Here is a 21480-nt window from a genome sequence, read left to right on the forward strand (position 1 = left end):
GATGCACAGATAAACACACTGTCAGTGTATGCCTCTGCAACCCACACCACTGACAACCGAGCGGTCCGGTGTAAATCACCGCAATGACAGGAGAGATGGGGAGGGTGGGGGACACCGGCTCCAGCCCTGCCTCCTCTCTGCATGTGAGCAGCGTAGACATACGGTAGGCAGGCAGGCAGGCAGGCAGCACGATCACAGGGCCAACAAAGGGACGCGTGGTTTATTCAAGCCACCAAATGAATAACTGATCCATTGGAACAAGTTCCTCCTATAGATACACGCTCCACTTCATCCGTCCGGTCCTCACTTCAAAGGTAAGCGGCTGCACCAGAACAAGGAAATCCATGTATCTGTACCGATTTCTTGCTGTGTAATATTGATTTCAGTCGTCCATCTGTTAAAAAAAATAATAAAAAAATCTTGCATCCAAGTGCTCTGTAAAGGTGTATAGTGTTGGTGTAGAGCTATCCACTGCAAATGTGTGTTACTCTCTTTGCTTCACAAAGATAGAATTGAGACACATCATGGAGCAGGGAATGGGTGTGACATGGGTCCGTGTGAATTCTGGTCAATTGATTTTCCTCCTAGAAACGGATATCAAAAGTGGTTATTTGATTTTTGTTTTCACTATCAAATACAGTACATCTAAAATGAAAACAGGGTATTTTGGTTTTTGTAGGTAAAAAGTGAAGAGTGAAATGTGAATAAAGCAATATGATTTAAAAAAAAAAATTCAATGTATAAGACAAATAGAAATCACTCAGATCTTAAAGAAAAAGGGGTTGGTTTCATTTTGGAGTGGATGTTGTCATCTTGATACAAAACATAGTTGTAAAATGTAGCGGCATGGTCCCCGCCCGACTGGCAGACTATACCTGTGGCAGCACTGTACAATGGGAACTCTGTGCTTTTTTATAATTTTTATAAAAAGAAAATCAAGCCAAAAGATACATGGACTGACAGGCCACATTCCAATATACCTGTGAGCAGTATGAGGAGAGTAACTGGACAGGGCCTAAATTCTGTCATGTGTTCAGAGCATCTTACAAGTAAGCAATGTGCTTGTCTTGTTTAGGGTTATAACAGCACTGCACAGTCATGGAGCTGGAGCACTTCGATGAGCGGGACAAGGCTGAGAGGTATACACGAAGGGGATCCAGAGGGAATGGTCTTCCGAGTCCCACGCATAGCGCTCACTGCAGTCTGTACAGGACCAGGACACTGCAAGCACTGAGCTCAGAAAAGAAGGCCAAGAAGATTCGTTTCTACCGCAATGGGGACCGCTACTTCAAAGGGATTGTCTATGCCATTTCTCAGGATAGATTTAGGTCCATGGAAGCGCTCTTGGCTGACCTCACAAGGTCTCTGTCAGATAATGTGAATCTGCCACAAGGAGTACGAACCATTTATAGTGTTGATGGGTTGACAAAGATCACCAGCTTGGACCAGCTGGTGGAAGGTGAGAAGTGTTACGTTTTATATTTTATAATGTGAGGTCAGTTGAGTCACAGGCTGTACTAATTAAACTTTAAATCTAATGCAGATCAAATAAATCACTCATGCCATCCACAGTGTTATAGCACAGAAGTAGCTATCATTAAGAAGTCCTGAATATTGGTGCTTTTTGTGTATTTTCAAATTTTGTTGGTGAAAATCTTGATGTCTCTTAACTTTCCACAGGAGACAGCTATGTTTGTGCATCTGTAGAGCCCTACAAGATGCTGGACTACACAAAGAACACAAACCCCAACTGGTCAGTTGGTGCTCGGACTGCTGTGTCCAACCGTGACCCTGCTTCCCTCGCCAGTGCGAAGTCTGGATCCATAGAAACCAAAGATGGAAGGAACTTTATTAAGCCCAAATTAGTAACTATTGTCCGCAGTGGAGTAAAGCCTCGGAAGGCTGTACGAATCTTACTCAACAAGAAGACTGCACACTCCTTTGAGCAAGTCATGACTGACATCACAGATGCTGTTAAGCTGGACTCTGGAGTTGTCAAAAGGCTATATACTGTTGACGGCAAGCCGGTATGTATCATGTTCCTATTGTTGAGCCTGTGACCTTCCATTATGCTACTTTTTAAAAAAAACCTAAGCTATTGAGGAAATCGTGTCCCCAAATGCAGGCACACTGGAGAATATTCAAATTAATTGGTGTCTTTGGAAGTTTACAACAAAACTAAAATGTACTCAATTGATATGCATTAATGAAACATTCAGTATGGCAAAAATGTCAAACTCATATTCTGATTTCATGTGATCACAAGTAACATACTTATAATATATCTCTGTTGTTACATCTATAATGCAGCCATAAAAACCATGACAATCAATTGAATATGCTTTAAGATCCAGGTTGCAAGCTTCACAGTCAGAAAAGGAATCCAATATTCATTATTAGCTCTTATTCAGTCATGTGAAACTCACATTTATCATAACCTTATCTATAATCACACTAGGTCCTCTTATGCACTGGGTTCTACTGTTTTTCTACGGAGCTCAAAAATAACATACCAATCTCTGTTTTCAGAGAGGACCTTTCTCACATTTAGTGGTTGCTGTAGGGAAAGGTGACACAAGGGCTTTTCATTTAACTCTAACACTAACTCAAACCCCACACACTAGAACTTTCAGATTACCATTGTCTCTTGTGATTACGGTCATTTTTTTGTCTGCAGTGCCCAGTATATGTATTTTCAGTGCTTCTTCTACAGACAGAAAGTATGCTGCTTACTATATTCTGTTTTACTTTAAAAGGTCATGGTTTCGTGGCAAACAGCAAAGCAGCATTATGCACAAAGTAAAGTCTGAGTTGCTTTATTAAGTTGTCAGGGAATATTTTGCTGTTATTGTACTACTTGGTTTTGATTGTATCTGCAATAACAATCAAAATCCAATGGTTTGCAGTCAACATTAGTTCACGTGTATAAGTGAAAAAATAACGTAATTTCTATTCTAGCGATGTAAACCCATTTATGTAACCTGCATGTTTTGCTTATTTAGAATGTTTTTCTGAAAGTGATAGAACTAGTTCTTTAGTGTACAATCAGTACACGTGTTCTAAGAGAGTTCCATTATCTAAGTTGTTTTTCTCCACCACTGATGCATCATTTGGTGGTACATCTAGATGCTTTTCTTGGATAGAAGTCAAAGAAAGACTGCACGTCTGTTATACATCTGTTCATAACTTGGCCATGTGTTTTATTGAGATGAATTAAGTTTAATTTGAAGTTAGTTTGTTCTTTTTTTCCACATACAAGGCTTATTGCAGCATGCAACAGCCCTTGCACATGTTAACAGTCATTGCATGATTATCTTGAGCACAGTGAGTGAATTTTGAGCTTTTAGAAGAAGTACAACTTTGTCTCCGACATTAGAGGGGTCTGTTGAGGTCAACTGGGAATATGTTCTAATTGCTTTACAAAAAACAGGCTTCTAGGACTCCATGTTATATTCTTACCAAACTGTAATACATTACACTTTATTCACCAAGTCGGTGCTGTGCTGGTTGGCATTGTCTTGCCACCTCAGTAACAAGCTGGATAAGGGTTGTTATTTCATATCACATTGTACCCTTAAGTCAAGTAACACTCCAGGATGTTATCCAAATTATAGGATGCTTTCATGGGATGATATGGTAGAACATCACATATTTTATTTTTAATTATTTGTTTTTTAACACTTAAAATTTAATCAGTAGGAAATTTAAAGCCCATCATGAACTCTCTCATCCCATCACAAAATATAATGAGGATTTTTTTTCCCCCTCTGATGGTTCCATCGGCGACATGGTTTCCTGAGCTGGTTGCTAAGGAACAGCCTCTGCGGCAGAGCAGTGCAGTAGAGGTGTCAGGACTGTAGGTGTAGCATGAGAGGACCCCTGCTATAGCAGCATCTCTTGCCCTTTTGGTGGCTAGATGAATCACATGTATGCACCAAGGATATGATTCCTTCTGTGATAGTGAATGGAGGAACAAAAGAATACAAATGATTTTTACACTAATAAACACATCTGATTATTTAAGACCTTTTTTTTTTGGCAGAGCTTAAATGTATAGGACATGGTGGTATCGTTCTATAGTTCTGTAACGGTCACACAGTAATTGCCAAACATTATCTCCAGCTGAGTGGTTTTAATGTCAGCTACACCTTCCCTAACAGTAAGATGGATAGTTGTGTGGTGGGAAACGAAGCTCATTTCTCTGGGTTTTGCAGTTTTGGCTTGGTGTGGCTCCAGATGGCCACAAAAGCTCCTGTTGTTATCAAAGACCCTGATTTCATGGGAGTTTAATCTTTGGTGAATGACCTGCTTGAGATTTTGGCCCAGAAATAATGACAGTCGGTGGAAATTTGTGTAGCAGGATCCTTAGTCTTGTAAAATGCATCAGATCAATAAAGTAGCCTAAGCATGCTTCAAATCTTTCTAAAGTATTTCTTCTATCAGCCTTGTGAATTTCCAAATTCCTTTCCATTACTACAAACACAATTGGCAGATGATTTCTTTTGTATTCGCATTTATTTTTAACTCATAATTTATGCTGCTATTAGTGGTTCTGCTTGCTGTTTATTTTATTTTTTTTAATTTTTGTAATCCTTCCAATATACTCAGTATTGTATTGAGATTGAGACCAAAGTTACAGTTTTCATCCTTCTCACTTGACTGATTAATGAAACAACTTTATGCCCTCTAAATGTAAAACTAGAACAGAGGTACAGATCATGTACCTGGGAGAGCCTTTAAGGAAAGACAACATGATTGTATGGGATGTACCAATCAATATTTATGTGTGTGTCTGAGCAAACGTCTCCCACAGCATTCCAAACGTCTGTAATGGATGTTTGTCTTTGCTGCACACTTACTTCTTCATGTCAATAGGGGGACAGGGGATGACTTGGGATGAATATGCAAATGTGAAGGTTTATTTCATGGCGACAAAAAATAATCTCAGTAGATGTGATAAACAGCCCAGTCTGCTTCAAAGTTGTCAAAAGTGGAGAAGTGGTTTTCGGGTTTTGGTAAACCAAATCATTTTACATTTCATTTTTTCCGCTGTGACTACCATATCCTGGTGTGGCCTGTGTGTGTCCACAATGAATTCAGTGGTCTAAACACATACCACAGCTGCTCAGAAAAGAAAGGTGTCACAAACTGATTACATTGTGCACTTTAGTAAATCAATTACAACAAATGTAGACATCTTCGATCCTATCAGGAAGGAGTAGCATACACAATGGCTATTAGCAGTAGACTCATTACATTTACATTTAAATTTAACATTAAATGCCAAAAAAACCCAACTATTGCTAGTTATTTGATATTATTCAGAAGCAATTGCACATACAATGATGTATTCATTCATCTTCTTACCTGCTTCTTCTGCTTTTTGCGGGTTACGGTGGTTGCTGGAGCGTATTCCAGCAGACTTGTGGGCAACTATGTATGTATATACAGGTATGTATATATGTGTATGTATATATATATATATATATATATATGTATATATATATATATATGTATATATATATATATATATATATATATGTGTGTGTGTATATGTGTATGTATATATATGTATATATATATGTATGTCTATGTATATATATGTATATATACGTGTATATATATGTATATATATATATATATACCTATACGTATATATACCTGTGTATATATAATATGTATACTATTTTTGTTTGTGTGTTACATCATCTCCTCTTTTTACTGGACCACTGAGCTATTATGGTAATGCAGATATAAAGTGAAATATGTGAAGATGACTTACAGCAACAATTGACACAACTGCTAAAACAAATCGATACAGTGTGAAACAATCATGAAAAATAAGAACTAGATATATTTTACTGCCTGCCTCTTTGTGGGGAAAACTGATCAAACTGTATGTCCTACATAGCATAAATGTTTTTTGTTTGTCTTCAGGAATCCGTGGGCTAGAGGAAATTACAGTTGAAATAATGATCAATATTTGCACAGGATGCTCCTGGACCACAAGTGTGTTTGTGCCTGAGTGTGTTAGGGGGATGGTAGGCCTGATGGAGCTGCTGTGTCACTGAGCCAACAGAAGTATTTGAGCACACGGCTAACATCTGATACTTATTTCTGTCTGGATTTACACATTAAAGATTTTAAGTTTAATATTTTGTGGCGCTTTTTATGTAAGGACAGAGATTATGTAGGTGACATCCACCCAGTGTTTGAATCCAGGCTTAAACTTGCATCATCACAGTGACTGGCTGTTCTAGTGTTCTATTGTGAGAGGGAGATAGTCTTCTGTTGTCTGCTTTTTGTCCAGTTCAATGTTCCAGATAAAATCTGAGAGCAGATTTTTTTAAAGTAGCTACGTCCCTCTCATAATGTCAAACTCATCTCAGATTCGGTCGCCTTGGCAACGGTTGTGCAGCTGTTTTCCCTTTATGATCTGTTGTGGGGCAGGGTACATCAGGGGTGGTGTCTAGAGAATAGGGCCATGTTAAGCCCCCCCCCCCCCTATGTGCACAGTACTGTATTTATTTTTATATCACATGGCTGGATTCCAAATTGACTGTTTGAAAGTGCTCATTCTGCATTTTACTGATAAACCAACCCGTTGGTGTGCATTTCAGCTTTTTATTTTTGACCACTGTTAGAAGATTAAAGCTCCATGTGTTTAATTTCCCCAAAAAAATAATCTCACACTGGAACATTGGAAAGGGGATTCTTCTTCTTCTGTTTTTGGCTTTTCCCTTCAGGGGTTGCCACAGCAACTCAGTTTCCTCCATCTAACCCTGTCTTCTGCATCCTCTTCTCTCACACCAACTACCTTCATGTCCTCTTTCACTACATCCATAAACCTCCTCTTTGGGCTTCCTCTAGGCCTCCTGCCTGTCAGTTCAAAACTTAGCATCCTTATACCAATGTATTCAATATCTCCCATCTGGACATGTCCAAACCATCTCAGTCTGGCCTCTCTGACTTTATCTCCAAAATCTCTAACATGTGCTGTCCCTGTGATTTACTCATTCCTGATCCTATCTATCCTGATCACTCCCAAAGAGAACCTCAGCATCTTCATCTCTGCTACCTCCAGCTCTGTCTGTCTTTTCCTCGGTGACACTGTCTCTAGACCACACAACATTATTGGTCTCACCACAGTTTTGTACATCTTTCCTTTCATTTTAGCTGACACTCTTCTATCACACATCACACCTGACTCTTTTCTCCACCCGTTCCCTCTTGCCTGTACATGCTTCTTCACCTCTTTTCCACACTCTCCATTGCTCTGGACTGTTGACCCTAAGTACTTAAAATCCTCCACCTTCTTGATCTCTTCTCCCTGTAACCTCACTCTTCCACTTGGGTCCTTCTCATTCACACACATGTACTCCATCTTACTGTGGCTAACCTTAATTCCTCTCCTTTCCAGAACAAATCTCCACCTCTCTAGCTTCTCCTCCACCTGTTCCCTGCTTTCACTACAGATCACAATGTCATCTGCAAACATCATAGTCCATGGAGATTCCTGTCTAACCTCATCTGTCAGCCTGCCCATCAACATAACGAACAAGAAGGTGCTCAGAGCTGATCCCTGATACAGCCCCCCCCCCACCTTGAACTCCTCTGTCACACCTACAACACATCCCACCACTGTCTTACAGTCCTCATACATGTCGTGCGCTGTTTAATATACTTGTTTGCCACTCCAGACGTCCTCATACAATACCACAGTTCCTCTCTGGTCCCCCTGTCATAAGCTTTCTCCAGGTCTACAAAAATACAATGCAGCTCCCTCTGGCCTTCTCTGTACTTCTCTATAAACATCCTTAAAGCAAATACTGCATCTGTAGTACTCTTCTTTGGCATGAAACCACACTGCTGCTCACAAATGCTCACTTCTGCCCTTAGTCTAGCTTCCACTACTCTTTCCCATAACTTCATTGTATGGCTCATCAGCCTTATTCCTGTGTAGTTGCCACAACTCTGCACATCTCCCTTGTTCTTAAAAATGGGCACCAGCATACTTCTCCTCCATTCCTCAGGCATCTTCTCACTATCTAAGATCCTGTTGAACAGCCCGGTCAGAAACTCTACTGCCACTTCTCCTAGACACGTCCACACCTCCACAGGTATATCATCAGGACCGAGTGCCTTTCCACTCTTCATCCTCGTAAATGCCCTCCTCACTTCATCTTGACTAATCTTTGCTACTTCCTGGTCCACAACAGCCACCTATTCTAGTCTTTTTTCTCTCTCTCATTTTCCTCGTTCATGAACCTTTCAAAGTACTCTTTCCATTTTCCCATCACACTACTGGCACCTGTCAATAGACTTCCATATCTATCCTTAATCACCCTAACCTGCTGCACGTCCTTCCTATCTCTGTCTTGCCAACCTGTAGATCATAGATCAGTCTTTCGCTCCTTCCTGTCCAACCTAGCATACATATAATCTTTAGCCCCTTGCTTGGCCTTTGCTAGCTCTACTTTCACTTTATGCTGCATCTCCCTGTACTCCTGTCTACTCTCCTCGGTCGTGTCAGTGTCCCACTGTATATACTCCTGTACCTCTTCATTCCACCACCAAGTCTCCTTATCTCATTTCCTTCCAGATGACACAAGTACTCTCCTACCTGTATCCCTGATCACATTAGCAGTAGTTGTCTAGTCATCTGGAAGCACCTCATGACCACCCAGAGTCATCCTACACACCACCATCCTATGCAGTTTGGCTACACTCTCGCCTACCACTACTTTGCAGTCCCTGATCCTCTTCAGGTTACACCGTCTACACAAGATGTAGTCTACCTGTGTGCTCCTACCTCCACTCTTATAGGTCACCCTATGTTCCTGCCTCTTCTGGATGAAAGTAATCACTATAGCCATTTCCATACTTTTTGCAAAGTCAACCACCATCTGTCCATCTGCATTCCTGTCCTGGATACCAAACCTGCCCAGCACCTCATCATCACCTCTGTTGCCTGCACCAACATGTCTATTGAAGTCTGCACCAATAACAACTCTCTCACGTCTGGGTATGCTCTGCATCACTTCATTGAAGTCGAACCAGAATTCTCCTCCAGCTCACATCCTACCTGGGGAGTATACCCACTAAAAATATTGAACATCACACCTTCGATTTCTAGCTTCAGACTCATCACTCTATCCGACACTCTTTTTACCTGCTGGACATTCCTAACAAAGTCCTCCTTCAAGATAACTCCTACTCCATTTCTCTTCCTATCTACACCGTGATAGAACAACTTGAACCCTGGCCCTAAACTTCTAACCTTGTTACCGTTCCACACACAGTATGTCTACCTTCCTCCACTGCATGTAGTCAACCAAATCTGTACTTTTTTCTGTCATAGTTCCAACATTCAACGTCCCTACTCTCAGTCCCATACTCTTGGCGTTCCTCTTCTCTCTCTTCCTACAAACACACTTCCCTCCTCTCCTTCTTCGACCAACAGTAGTCCAATTTTCACCGGCACCCTGTAAGTGAACAGCACTGATGGCAGTCTTTGTTAACATGGGCCTCGACCAATCCGGTATGGAAGTCATAGATTTGATTCGCATGTTTTATTTGGTAAAAGTTTTACATCGGATGCCTTTCCTGACACAACCCTCTGTATTTATCCTGGCTTGGGACTGGCACAATAAGACACTGGCTTGTGCCGCCTGGTGGCTACATTTGGCTATTGCCAGATATTAACATAACGTAAATGTACAAAGGTCTGCTCTATGTCTCAGTACTCTGGTCATCTTATTAGACTCCTGCTGAGTTCTGCATGCTTTTTAATGACACAATGAATAATGCATGGACACATGAGATGATTGGTTTGCCTCTCTTTATTTTTCTTTTTTTTTTCTAAACCTTGTTGTTCTCATTAACGTTGGAATAAAACAACCAGTCTCCAGTATTCAACAGTACTTCCTTTACATACCTAAATAAGCATGTTTAATCATGATTTTTAAAGTAAATTAATAGTATAATCTGTCTAACTGTTCAACTAATTCAAGACAGTAAATTCCCTTTTGCTCACAGATCACATTTCTTTTGCTGATTTTACTTTTCTGCAAAGGAAATGAAAGAAGGAGGACTAAATTCGACTCTACCTGGTGCTTTTAATGCATCAATATTCTCCTTTGAAGAGAAGGTCAGGACTTTGTCAGCAGTTTCATTTATTTATCGCAGTCCGCTGTGATTTTCTTCTGTTCTAATGAGAGCAGCATGTCATTTCTATTTAGAAAAGTAAAAACTTCCTTTTGGCTTGTCCATTTGGGGACCGCCATACCATTTCATTCTTTTTCCATTTTAGATGAACACTTATATTTTTTTGGCAATGTTTTTAAGCTGGGTGCCCTTTCTGCCCGTATTTATCCGGGTTTGGGACTGGTCAATAATCCTGAGCAGCATACATGTAAAGTATCCGCCCTACCCCTGAGCTACATTCCTGGCTTTGTTTAGAAAAGTGAATGGGATTATATTTCAATTTGTCTTTTATAGATTTCACACAAAAAGTGGCCATTTTTTAAACTAAATTATCAAAAGAATTGCAGCCATCCTCTGGATGCAGGTGACACTTAACCTCCTTTCTATTGTTAAGCTTTTGCTTTTTAGGTTTGTTTTGTAGATTCAGTTTGTCATGTTTCAAGTAGTTTATGGCATTATATTTCAGATATATTGGAAAACTGTATTTCTGGTACACTCTTGATGTTCATGCATCAATTTGAGGAATTATATGCTGCCTTCTGTGCCACAGCATAACCAGAAATCCATTACACAGACGAAATACACTGAGAGGTGAGACGATGACAGATAGCTGGTGAGGGAGGAGCAGATGAGATGTGCCAGGTGAAAAACTCGGTCGACAAGTGTTTAGGAACTTTTGTCCTTTCTATTTGTTTTATCTCCATGGTGTCAACATAAAATGCATTTTAGCATTTAACAGATGATTATTTAAAGGATATAACTGTTAAAAATATTTTTTCACAAAAGTCAAGCATTCATCTTTATTTAATGAGAGGCTTCTTTGGGTATTTGGGAACGTAAGGGATGATACTTGGTAATATTAAGCATGTCCATTTAAAATTATTTTAATTTGGGAAAATGTTTAAATGTAACCAGTAACAGTCACACATTGCAGGAACAACTAAACTTCTTTCTTTTAGTAATACATGCGGATCTTGAGAAATTCATGCGTGTATATTTTAGCACAATTCTGGTGTCATGACAATGGTGCTCTTTGTTAATTTTTTCCAGGTCACCTGTCTTCAGGACTTTTTTGGGGATGATGATATATTCTTTGCCTGTGGCCCTGACAAGTTCCGTTATCAGGATGACTTCAACTTAGATGAAGGTGGTAAGTGTTGTGTCATTTCTCCCACACTTGCATCATTTGTTAGGGAGGGTGAGGAATGACACTGGTAACTAAATCCTGAATCAAATCAAATGTGGAATGATTATTTTTATGCCTCCAGCAGGTTTGCAGTCATAGTATTCTCTCTATTGCTGTGACTGTTCCCGTATATGCCAGTACAACAGTATAAATGGTCTTTGTTTGTACTTGTACTTGTTGGGGAGGTGGTGCTTATTTTGAAAGTGGGTGGTGGTCTGACTAGAAGTTGTTATTTTAGGCCCAAAATTAATTGTAATTGGTGTGACTTTGCCTAATACATCAGTCTCATGTTACAGATTCACAATGGAGCTGCTTCATATAGTCTTGGAGTCTTGGAGAATTACTTACAGAATTTTAATAAAATTGTCATAAATAAGTGAGTGAGTTAGTGACACGAAACACGTGAATTTTTCCAATGTTAAAGGTTTTGTTGGAAGTACTGAACTAGAAATTGGCTTCACAATGAATACAGATGGAATCATTACCTTCATTTATTCACCTGACCTAGTTTTCTTGCTGTTATACACCGTGTGTGTGTGTGTGTGTGTGTGTGTGTGTGTGTGTGTGTGTGTGTGTGTGTGTGTGTGTGTGTGTGTGTGTGTGTGTGTGTGTGTGTGTGTGTGTGTGTGTGTGTGTGTGTGTGTGTGTGTGATTAATGTTCCAGACAAAATAGATAGGACACCACTATTCAGTTCACGGCTGTGCTGTCATTGACTTTGTAACCAATATAAAATAATACTTATTAATGGAGTCACAGTGCTGGTACATCTTACTGTGTGTTCCCAGTCGTTTGAGCTCTTGCTGAATGCCTTTTCCTCATATTACTTACACAGAACTTTAAATTGTCACAAAACCTGAATGAAATTGTAAAGTTGATGTATTTTTTTCAAGAAGTGAAAAGATTTTCTTTCTTTTTATTTTCTTTCTTTCTCTGTACAGAATGTAGGGTGGCAAAGTCTGCATCCTACGGCCGGCTCCCGTCTTTGCAAGGTCGTTCTTCCCCAAGAGGTGGAGGCATATCCAGCAGGAGCAAGTCTCCATCTTCCAATAGCTCAGGTGTGTGTTTGAGTGAGTTTGCTTTATAATCTGATGCCAAGAGAGGTAACTGAATTGTTTGAAATCTATTAACTCTATTTTAGAAAGTCTTTTGAATAATATTATGATTACATTTAGTTTGTTACTATGATATTTCCAATTTGTGCCGATTGTTTTCTTCCTTGTTCGGTGGATCATTAGCAAATGGCACTGCAGGCAGTCAGCTGTCCACACCTCGATCTGGAAAGTCTCCAAGCCCATCTCCAACCAGTCCAGCTAGCCTACGAAGACGACAGGTGGTAAAATGGATGTTCCATCAATACGTTCTTGAGGGTTTTTATTTATGAATGTTCTCCTTCATTGTAATTTTGTTTAATGAGATTATTATTTTCTCACATTTAGATTTGAATATTTTAAAGCTGCGTCTCACTGTAAATTACTAACCTTCCTGTTTGGTTTGACTGCAACACTTACTGGTATTGTTTGTACCGCTAAGGCCATCTGTGTATATATTGTTTTTGTCTGAAAGAAAAGCACTGGTAGGACACCCCGGAGTGCTGAAATGAAGTGTGTGTGTCGTGAAAGAAAAGTCTACCACACTTTTGAGTTACATTATTTACAAGCTAACTTAAGGCTATATTGGCGGAGAACTGGCCACACACAGCAATAAGGTCAGAAGGATACGGGAAAAACCCTCATCAGAAAATATATAAATGTATAAATTCTGTCACTTGGTAGTAGTTAACCTCTTTACCTGTAATACAGTCACATGTGTTTGATTGATCCACAGTCTTTGTTGCTTCTATCCCAGATTTTCAAAATAAGGATTATAGTTCTAAAACTCAACAAATTTGATAGTTACAGCTTTAGAAAAATTTTCTTTGCACTGTGTTTTTTTGAACTGAATACGAAAAAATAATTTGTAACTGAGATCACTTACTTTTTTTTTTTAAAAGGTTTTACAGTCTCATGTATCAAGGACCTTGATACCTCTCTTATGCAAGACCATCACAATGTATTACTGCATGGGGAGAACAAGAACATTTTCATATTTTTAAGAACAGTCCATTCTGCAGTGGTACAATTAGTATTGAATCATAAGGCTGGCTGGTTTGGCATTGTGGCTGTGATGGAGAATATTAATATTATTAATCCACATGCCACTCTTTTTTATTATGGATGTTTTACCACGCTTGATTTATTCCTATCAGATTTTAACTGCATACTGCAGAGTGGAACAAACAAGCTTTGTGTATGCTCTCTGTAATCTCATTTTTACAATGCCTGCCTTCTTTGAAGTCTCTGTAAGACAAGGGCATCAATTTGTCTGTCCTTCTCACTCCATGGCTGTCCCTTCATTCCAGAGTTCTCAACACAGCGGTTCTTCACTTTCTTTAGCTTCTACAAAGGTTTGCAGCTCAATGGATGAGGGAGATGGGCCTGGAAGCGAAGGCAAGCCACACAATGGATATTGTGTCAAGTATGAACTGCTTTATCCCAACCTTTACGTGAAAGAACTTCTTTTGTTTTGCTCCACAGCTGAGCCCATGGACGAGTATCCGTCAGTCCCTGCCTCCATAGCAGAGAGGTACAAAGTTGGGAGGATTTTAGGGGATGGAAACTTTGCTGTGATCAGAGAGTGTGTGGAGAGATCCACTGGAAGAGAATATGCTCTCAAGATCATCAACAAAGATAAGTGCAGGGGAAAGGTGAGCCTGCTGTTCATCAGCTGACTTTAGTCATAAGACGTTTTTAAACCACTGTTATGCAGTGGTTTAAAGGATGTCCTCATTTGTAGTCTTTTTAAACAATTGTGAGACAAAAAATATGAGTAAAAAGGATGTTAATAGATTTTACCATGAATCTTTTATGATGCCAATGGCAGCAAAAGAGTTTTTTTATCTTGTTAAATGAGCATGTTGTTAATTATATGTGAAGTAATGGCATTGAAAGGGGTGGGGGTAGAATGACTGGGCCTCATTCAAAGACCTGATCACATACAGATATGGAACGCCATTTAAGGACATGGTTGCAATTTTACTACATGCTTTTATGACACCCTACAGCCAGCTTTTATTCTTGAGGGTTTGTAATCCAAACCAGCTGGCAAAGACAAATGTGAGGAAAAAGTCAATGAAACTACGAAAAACATTTTATTTTGGCCACACAATACTTGCAATAAAAAAAAAAAATTCAGGCATTGGTGAGATTTTTTTACAAACAGCATCAACATAAAGATCGATCATAGCAGTTTCAAAATAATAATACTTCAGTTAGTTCACAACAGTGTTATTTTTAAGCAACACAGGAGCATCAGCTGTAAGAGATACTTCTTAAACCTGGTTCCTTAAAGTACATGACATGTCATGTACTGGCCATGAAGTGTTGTAGAAAACAACCGAGGTGGGAGGACACACCCCTGGGATTAACAATTTACTTTTGAATTTCCTCGATGAATTAGATTGTCATTGTGACACAGACAAGTATCAAGTGATAGGGCCACACATTGTGATTTGCCAGTATTTTTTATTAGCATATAGAGTAATTCTCTAGTGACTGCATTTTCTATAAAGGCAACTGAGTTCTCTGACGACTTACATTTCCAGATCAGATTCCTGCTTTTCAAGCCATATCTCAGTTGCACTCTGGCAAAAAGACCGGGCAAAAAGTGGCCTAAACGTCAGCAAGAGCTGTCAGGCAAAGTTGAATCATTGCTACGCCATATTCATCCTCATATTTTCAAAAACTAGATCAGTGGTATGATCACAGTATGGACAAAGCACCGCTAACCACATGTTGAAACCCTGCTGCCTGTGCCGTCCCGCCTCCTGTTGCCATTGGTCAGCAGATGGTGCTAGCGCTCTGAGAGTATAATACTGGCACATTAAAAAAGTTTTTTTTTTAAAGTATAACACCACCAGATGAACCTAGTGCAGTTGTAACACTGATACAGAAATTATTTCATCTTATTTCTGAAGCAGGCTTGTTCTTGGGCATTACTTCTAAAAAATGAGACTCTCCAGTATCATGTTGTTGTTCATTCTTTTCATGATGCAATGATTACATGCTTTCTTGTGTTTAAACCTCATTGTTAACCAGGAGCACATGATCCAGAGTGAGGTTTCAATTCTGCGACGTGTGAAACACCCCAACATCGTACTTGTGATTGAGGAAATGGACACCTATAGTGACCTCTATCTTGTAATGGAGTTGGTTAAGGTACTAGTTTTTCTTTAAATGTCAAGCTCAAATTCTGCAGGTTGCTGAATTGTTGAAGTGTGATAGAATGCCATCTGTACAACAAATCCAGTTGTGATAATTTCCTCGCTCCAAAATATTCCACAGTCAACTGTCAGCTATATCTTATGAAGTTAGGGTGTGGAAACAACAGAAACTCAGCCACAAAGTGGTAGGCTAGGTAAACTGACGGAGCATGGTCAGCAGATACTGAGGTGTGTGGCCTCACAAATCCGCTTCTGGAAGAATGATCAAAAATTCCCATAAACACACTCCTAAGGCTTGTGGAAAGCCTTCCAAGAAGAGTTCAAGCTGTAATAGCTGCAAATGATGGGCCAATGTCATGTTGAACCCCTGGGATTAATAATGGAATGTCAAGTTCATGTGAAAGCAGGAGAGCGAATACTTTTGGCAATGTGTTTGTATATACAGTATATATATATTTTTTTTTCATGTGTTTCTATTATCTAACATGATTTCCCCAAACTTTCTTTCCCATCTCAAATACCTTTTGCTCCAGGGTGGTGATCTTTTCGATGCAATCACGTCCTCTAACAAATACACCGAGCGAGATGCCAGCTGTATGCTGTTCAATTTGGCAAGTGCCATCAAGTACCTGCACAGTCTCAATATCGTCCACAGAGACATTAAACCAGAAAACCTGCTGGTAAATATGACACTACAATTATTCTCTGGCCATACTGAAAGCTTTCCATATTCAGTTGTCATATGTGTTCATAGTTAATGTTCTTGTAGTTTTATTTATAGGTTGTAGTTTGCATTTACAACAAACATGAAGTCAAGTGAAATCTGTAAATACAGCTATTAAGACTCTCAAATGACTTCACACATTTCCACACAGTATTTACTGCACCATTGTTTCCCTGTGGTCATTTCATGGTAAGGTTTCCCACATGTCCTCTCTGTCGAGTCTGACACTGATCATTAATAGCATTTATCAATTAGTTTTGAAATATTTTTTTATTTTCTTTTTAAGTACTATTTCTTAATGGTCTGTTTTTACTGTAGTTTTTCTTCCCTGGGTTTTTTTAACTCATAACATTTATTATAACTTTGTGTTGCTGTTTCACTTTTCCTCGCTGTTTCTGTTCCACAGGTTTATGAACACCATGATGATAGTAAATCTCTTAAACTGGGGGATTTTGGGTTGGCCACTGTTGTCAATGGGCCCCTCTTTACTGTGTGTGGCACGCCCACCTATGTAGCTCCGGAGATCATCGCTGAAACAGGGTGAGTCAAAGGAGTTGCATCATCTTAGTCACCTGAAGCCCGATTAGGAAGTCAATTAGTAATTTCACAATCAAAACTACTGCATTAATTCTTCACTGTAATTAAGAGTCTCTCTCTCCTGGTATTTTCGTGTATAATGTCCTATGCCAGGTATGGCCTCAAGGTTGACATTTGGGCAGCTGGTGTCATCACTTACATTCTGCTATGTGGGTTTCCTCCATTTCGTAGGTAAGTACTACTGTATCAAAGATACATATGATGTTTTACCAACACCGTTCTATTTAATTTGTTTGAATTACATCAGTCAAAATGTCTACCCCATCACATCCCAAACTAGTATGTGACTTCATTTCAACAGCAGCGGTGGAGATCAGGAGGCTCTTTTTGAACAGATTTTGAGAGGTGTGCTTGATTTCCCCGCACCAAGCTGGGACAACGTGTCTGACACCGCCAAGGTTGGTGTCAGGAGGTGCCACAGTTATACTCCATGTAAAATACCAAAATCTGTCAGCGGTCTGATGCTCTGGTATGTCAGATTTAATTGTTATAGTGGATACTAGTGACTATATGTGATGATTCTCTAGCTCCTGATTACTGGGATGCTGCAGATGGAGGTTGATCAGAGATATACGGCTGTGCAGGTGCTTGATCACCCATGGGTCAATGTAAGTTCAGCATTTTTAACAAAGAGCTAACAGTAGCATGTGCAGCAGGAAGAGTGACAGGATTTTTCGTTTGGACTTCGCAGGATGATGGCATGACAGAGAATGAACACCAGCTGCCTGTGGCTGGGAAGATCAAGAAGCACTTCAACACGGAGGCCAAACTCAACAGCACCGCAGCAGGAGTGTCTGTAATTTCAGTAAGCTCTAACATTGCATGGCCATTTGCAGATTACATCATGCTTATTTACAGTGTGACTGTGCATTATGATTGTTGATGACAATGTTATAGGCACCTATTTTTTGAGTGTAAATCTTTATACATTTTTTTTGTTTGAATATATTTTAAATGGCTTTCAGTTGAAGCCAAAAATGTTTACATTTGATTATCATCATCATTTGTCATGTTCTTCATATATAAATTACTTCTCTAATGTATTTTGCAGACACATTCATCACATTCATACATCTGCTTCTTGCTGCCAGGTGTTCTTGCATGTGTGCTGTGATCTGTCATCCCCCTTTTATCGATGGACTGCCAGCGCTCTGACAAATAACAAAGTGGAACTACAATTTTTTGGTTTTGTTAGATAACTTTTCTTCAGTAGTTTTAAAGCTGAACTTAATTTGCACAGCAAACGGGAATATAAATTATTTATTTGGGAATCCTACATTAGTAATTCTATTATTACTTAACTTTGATTTGGGAGGGAATTGGTTGAATTGGTCTGTCACTAATTCTGCTTTTTATGACCCCATACCACAAATTCAAGGATGACAAAAGGATTTAATGTTCGACCTATGCGTTTTGTTTCTGGAGCAAAAAAAATAAAAAAGACTGCTTATTATTTTTCATGCAAACAATAACCAACTGAACTTCTGCCTTTCGTAATTAAGAAATGCAGAAGAACATGTTTTTCCATAATTTGCATATTTTGCTTTTGACATGGTTATAATTTAAAATTAGGCTCATACTGTGAGTGAGATTTATCTCTGATGATTTTCTTTGTGACAAAACTTGAATAGTGTTTACATTTTTTTTCATCCTTTAAAATTATAACACGTTATTTATTTCATGGTTTCCAAAATTGAAGTTTTTCTCAGAAATGCAATAAATAGAACAACTTATACCCCAATTGTGAATGGGGATCCTGAGTATTTTATGCTATTTTTTACTTTGTAGGCAAGCAATCAGTTGTGAAATATTTTTGAGAATTATTTTTCCCCATCATAGCAATTTAAACACAGGTTTAGAGCTGGGTCCCTTGGTGCTAATCAGGTCCATGATCCTATAAGTTGAAGGTGATCCTCTGAGTTTCACTTGTCTCTCTCATCTTAGCTGGACCCAGAGTTAACCATCCAGAGTTTAGGGTCTTTGGGCCCCTACCAGCATCCAGAATTGTACTGGATAAGGTATCACATATCATCTAGTATGCTGTGGCAGAGTGCTGGCAGTCCCCACTTCCCAATCATCATCAGGGTTTTCATGCCTCGTACTTATTCACCTCATCAAATCCATTATTTAGTGATTTCACTTAATCTTACTGGTGCAGTGGCTGTTTCCTCTTGCCTAGTCATGCAGTCAATTTTGCTATTTACTCAATCTGTTTTAAAAAAACTCACATTAAATTAATTTTAAGTTTACTCATTGGGCAACTATATTTTGTGACAAAAGTGAAATGCAAGCAGTGATATCACAAACATTTTATATGCCTGGCACTGCAGAAGCCTTTTTGTTGTCTTTCCTTATCCTGTCTCAAGATAATGTTAATTTCTCTTGATCGCAAGACATTACAGTCTCTTAGCAATCACAATTTAGTGTGGGACTATATGCTAACATCTTCTCGGCTAACATTCAAAGTATCTCACTTTTGTGTAAGAGAATACCACTCCTCATTTCAATAGTTGAGTGGAGAATCAAACAGTAAGCTGTTGTGTCACCTTCTCTCAGACCACGGCACTTGATAAAGAGAAGCAAGTTTTCAGAAGAAGACGCCACCAGGATGTGATGCTTGCTCCCCGACTCCCTCACAGTACTGGTGCTGGTGCCAACTTTGGCCTCTCCCCAACTGAGTTCACACCTGAGTCCGAGGACTATTCTCCAGGTTCAGCAGACACCGTCCGTTCACCCATCTCTCCGTTCTAACTGTACTACAGCACTAATCACACCTGAAAAAGACATTGGTAGAGGCCGGAGGGCAAAATGCAAATGCCTAACATCGGGTTCAGTATGCTGACATGGAAATTCACAGGCTACATACATATCTGTATCTGTTGTTGTTTTTTTTACAGATACATGTCTTGAATTTTATTTGCAAAATGCATTGAGCATGCAAAAATATCCACGTTTTCCCTTTCCTTCCACAGAAGCCACCAACCTATGTAAGCCTTTTTTCTGTACAGCAAGCACTGATTCATTGTAGTATTGTAGCACCCTCTAGTGGTAAGGATTGTGTAGTGCAACAAGAAATCATTAGGATATTAATTTAGATGCAAAGGTTTCTGAGAGCCATCTTTCAGGTATTTGACATAGAGAATACTTTGCTGTGGAGCTTACGTTTCTGGCGCATCAACCTTAGATTCAGTTTTTTAAGAGGACCTATGAAACTAAAGAGATGCTGTTATCTTTTACCATAATTGTACTAAACATATTCTGTGTAAGACAAATAATTCCCTACCACCAAGTATCATGTCTCTTTAACAGAATTGAGGGTGCTAATATTTGACTGATATCCATCCTATGTTTGTTATTATTTAAACACTGCTTTTGTCTTATGCCTTTGAGGATGTTTACATTTCAGCCGTTGTACAGATGAATGTCAGTGCCGTGTAGCTGATAGTAAGTGCATGTTTAAAGCCTTGCCTTTATACATATTGATTTAAGTGCAATTAGATGTACTGCCCATTTAGCACAGTATTTTTTCAGTACCTCCTTCAGAATGCTGGAATGAGCAAGAATGGATCTGTTGCAGGCGATATTGGCACCCAGCTGACACACCTCTCTTTCAGATAGGCGCACTAAGCTCTGGTGTAACATGTGTTTTTTTTTCTCCTGGAATCTGGGAGAAATGAAATGAAGCAAAAAAACAAGTTAATTTTTTGTCAACATAGCAGTACTTCCAATGTCTGATCGTCATTTATTGTAATCTGCATGTGTAGTGATCAGCCATTCTGCCCTTCGGTTTCATATATGAAACCATGCCTGTCTAGGTGTGCTGTCTATGGGATTGCAATTCAAATAAGACTAAAAGCATACCACAATCCAGTTCAGATTTGAAAATACATATATTAAGAGAACATTGCATAAGTCATTTTATGGTTAAAGGGCTTTTGAGTAGAGGTGAATGAACTAAAAGCACAAGGACTTCAAGATTTTCTTGACCTTTTGTGAGTGTTTGGTTTAAAAAAATGTCATGTTCATTTATAGTGTGACAAATGGTACTCAACGACAACTAAGAATGTCAGTGTTATGTGGAAGCAGGAGAAGAATGCTAATGCTGTATTTTATTCATTCATTTTCCAATTACCCTAAAGATCTAAGAACAAAAAATTACCATTCTCTTTTTCAATTCATGAGAGAAGTGTATTGCTATAGTTAGAAAGCAAAATTCCAAAACAATTTACTGTTAAGAAATCAAATCCTTAAAAAAAAATAAATGATTGAATTAAATTATGTGTCAGAATTTAACAGTTTCTGGAAGACGACTCTCACCGCTACGGCAGCTAATGGACAGCAGATGGCAGTATAATCAAACAACATATTAGCTTCAAAAAACTCGTGTACATCATGGATTCACTCATACATAAATGAATTGTTGTCCATATTTACATTAATACATACATGAAAGTATGGGTCATGTAAATGTTGACACAATCAGTATTTTTTCAGTTTTGTTAAATAAA

General features: G+C 39.0%; 1 protein-coding gene across 4 annotated transcripts; it reads left to right on the forward strand.

The window, feature by feature from the left end:
- Window positions 1-174: 174 nt before the first annotated feature.
- Window positions 175-19734, forward strand: dclk1b (doublecortin-like kinase 1b). Of its 4 annotated transcripts, none has more exons than XM_068316647.1 (16): window positions 175-314; window positions 1076-1459; window positions 1681-2027; window positions 11257-11356; window positions 12332-12448; window positions 12629-12726; window positions 13792-13879; window positions 13967-14136; window positions 15527-15646; window positions 16185-16331; window positions 16782-16915; window positions 17066-17143; window positions 17274-17370; window positions 17500-17580; window positions 17664-17777; window positions 19529-19734. In XM_068316647.1, exons 2-16 carry the CDS (start codon window positions 1099-1101, stop codon window positions 19721-19723), a joined length of 2247 nt encoding a protein of 748 aa, XP_068172748.1. In that variant the 5' UTR covers window positions 175-314; window positions 1076-1098; the 3' UTR covers window positions 19724-19734. The 4 variants fall into 4 exon arrangements, with proteins under 4 accessions (XP_068172748.1, XP_068172750.1, XP_068172749.1 ...); XM_068316649.1 differs by having other exon boundaries at window positions 17277-17370; XM_068316648.1 differs by having other exon boundaries at window positions 12629-12723.
- The last annotated feature ends 1746 nt before the right edge of the window (window positions 19735-21480 follow it).

Source organism: Antennarius striatus, chromosome 6, assembly GCF_040054535.1.
Source record: "Antennarius striatus isolate MH-2024 chromosome 6, ASM4005453v1, whole genome shotgun sequence".
Taxonomy (NCBI): Eukaryota; Metazoa; Chordata; class Actinopteri; order Lophiiformes; family Antennariidae; genus Antennarius; species Antennarius striatus.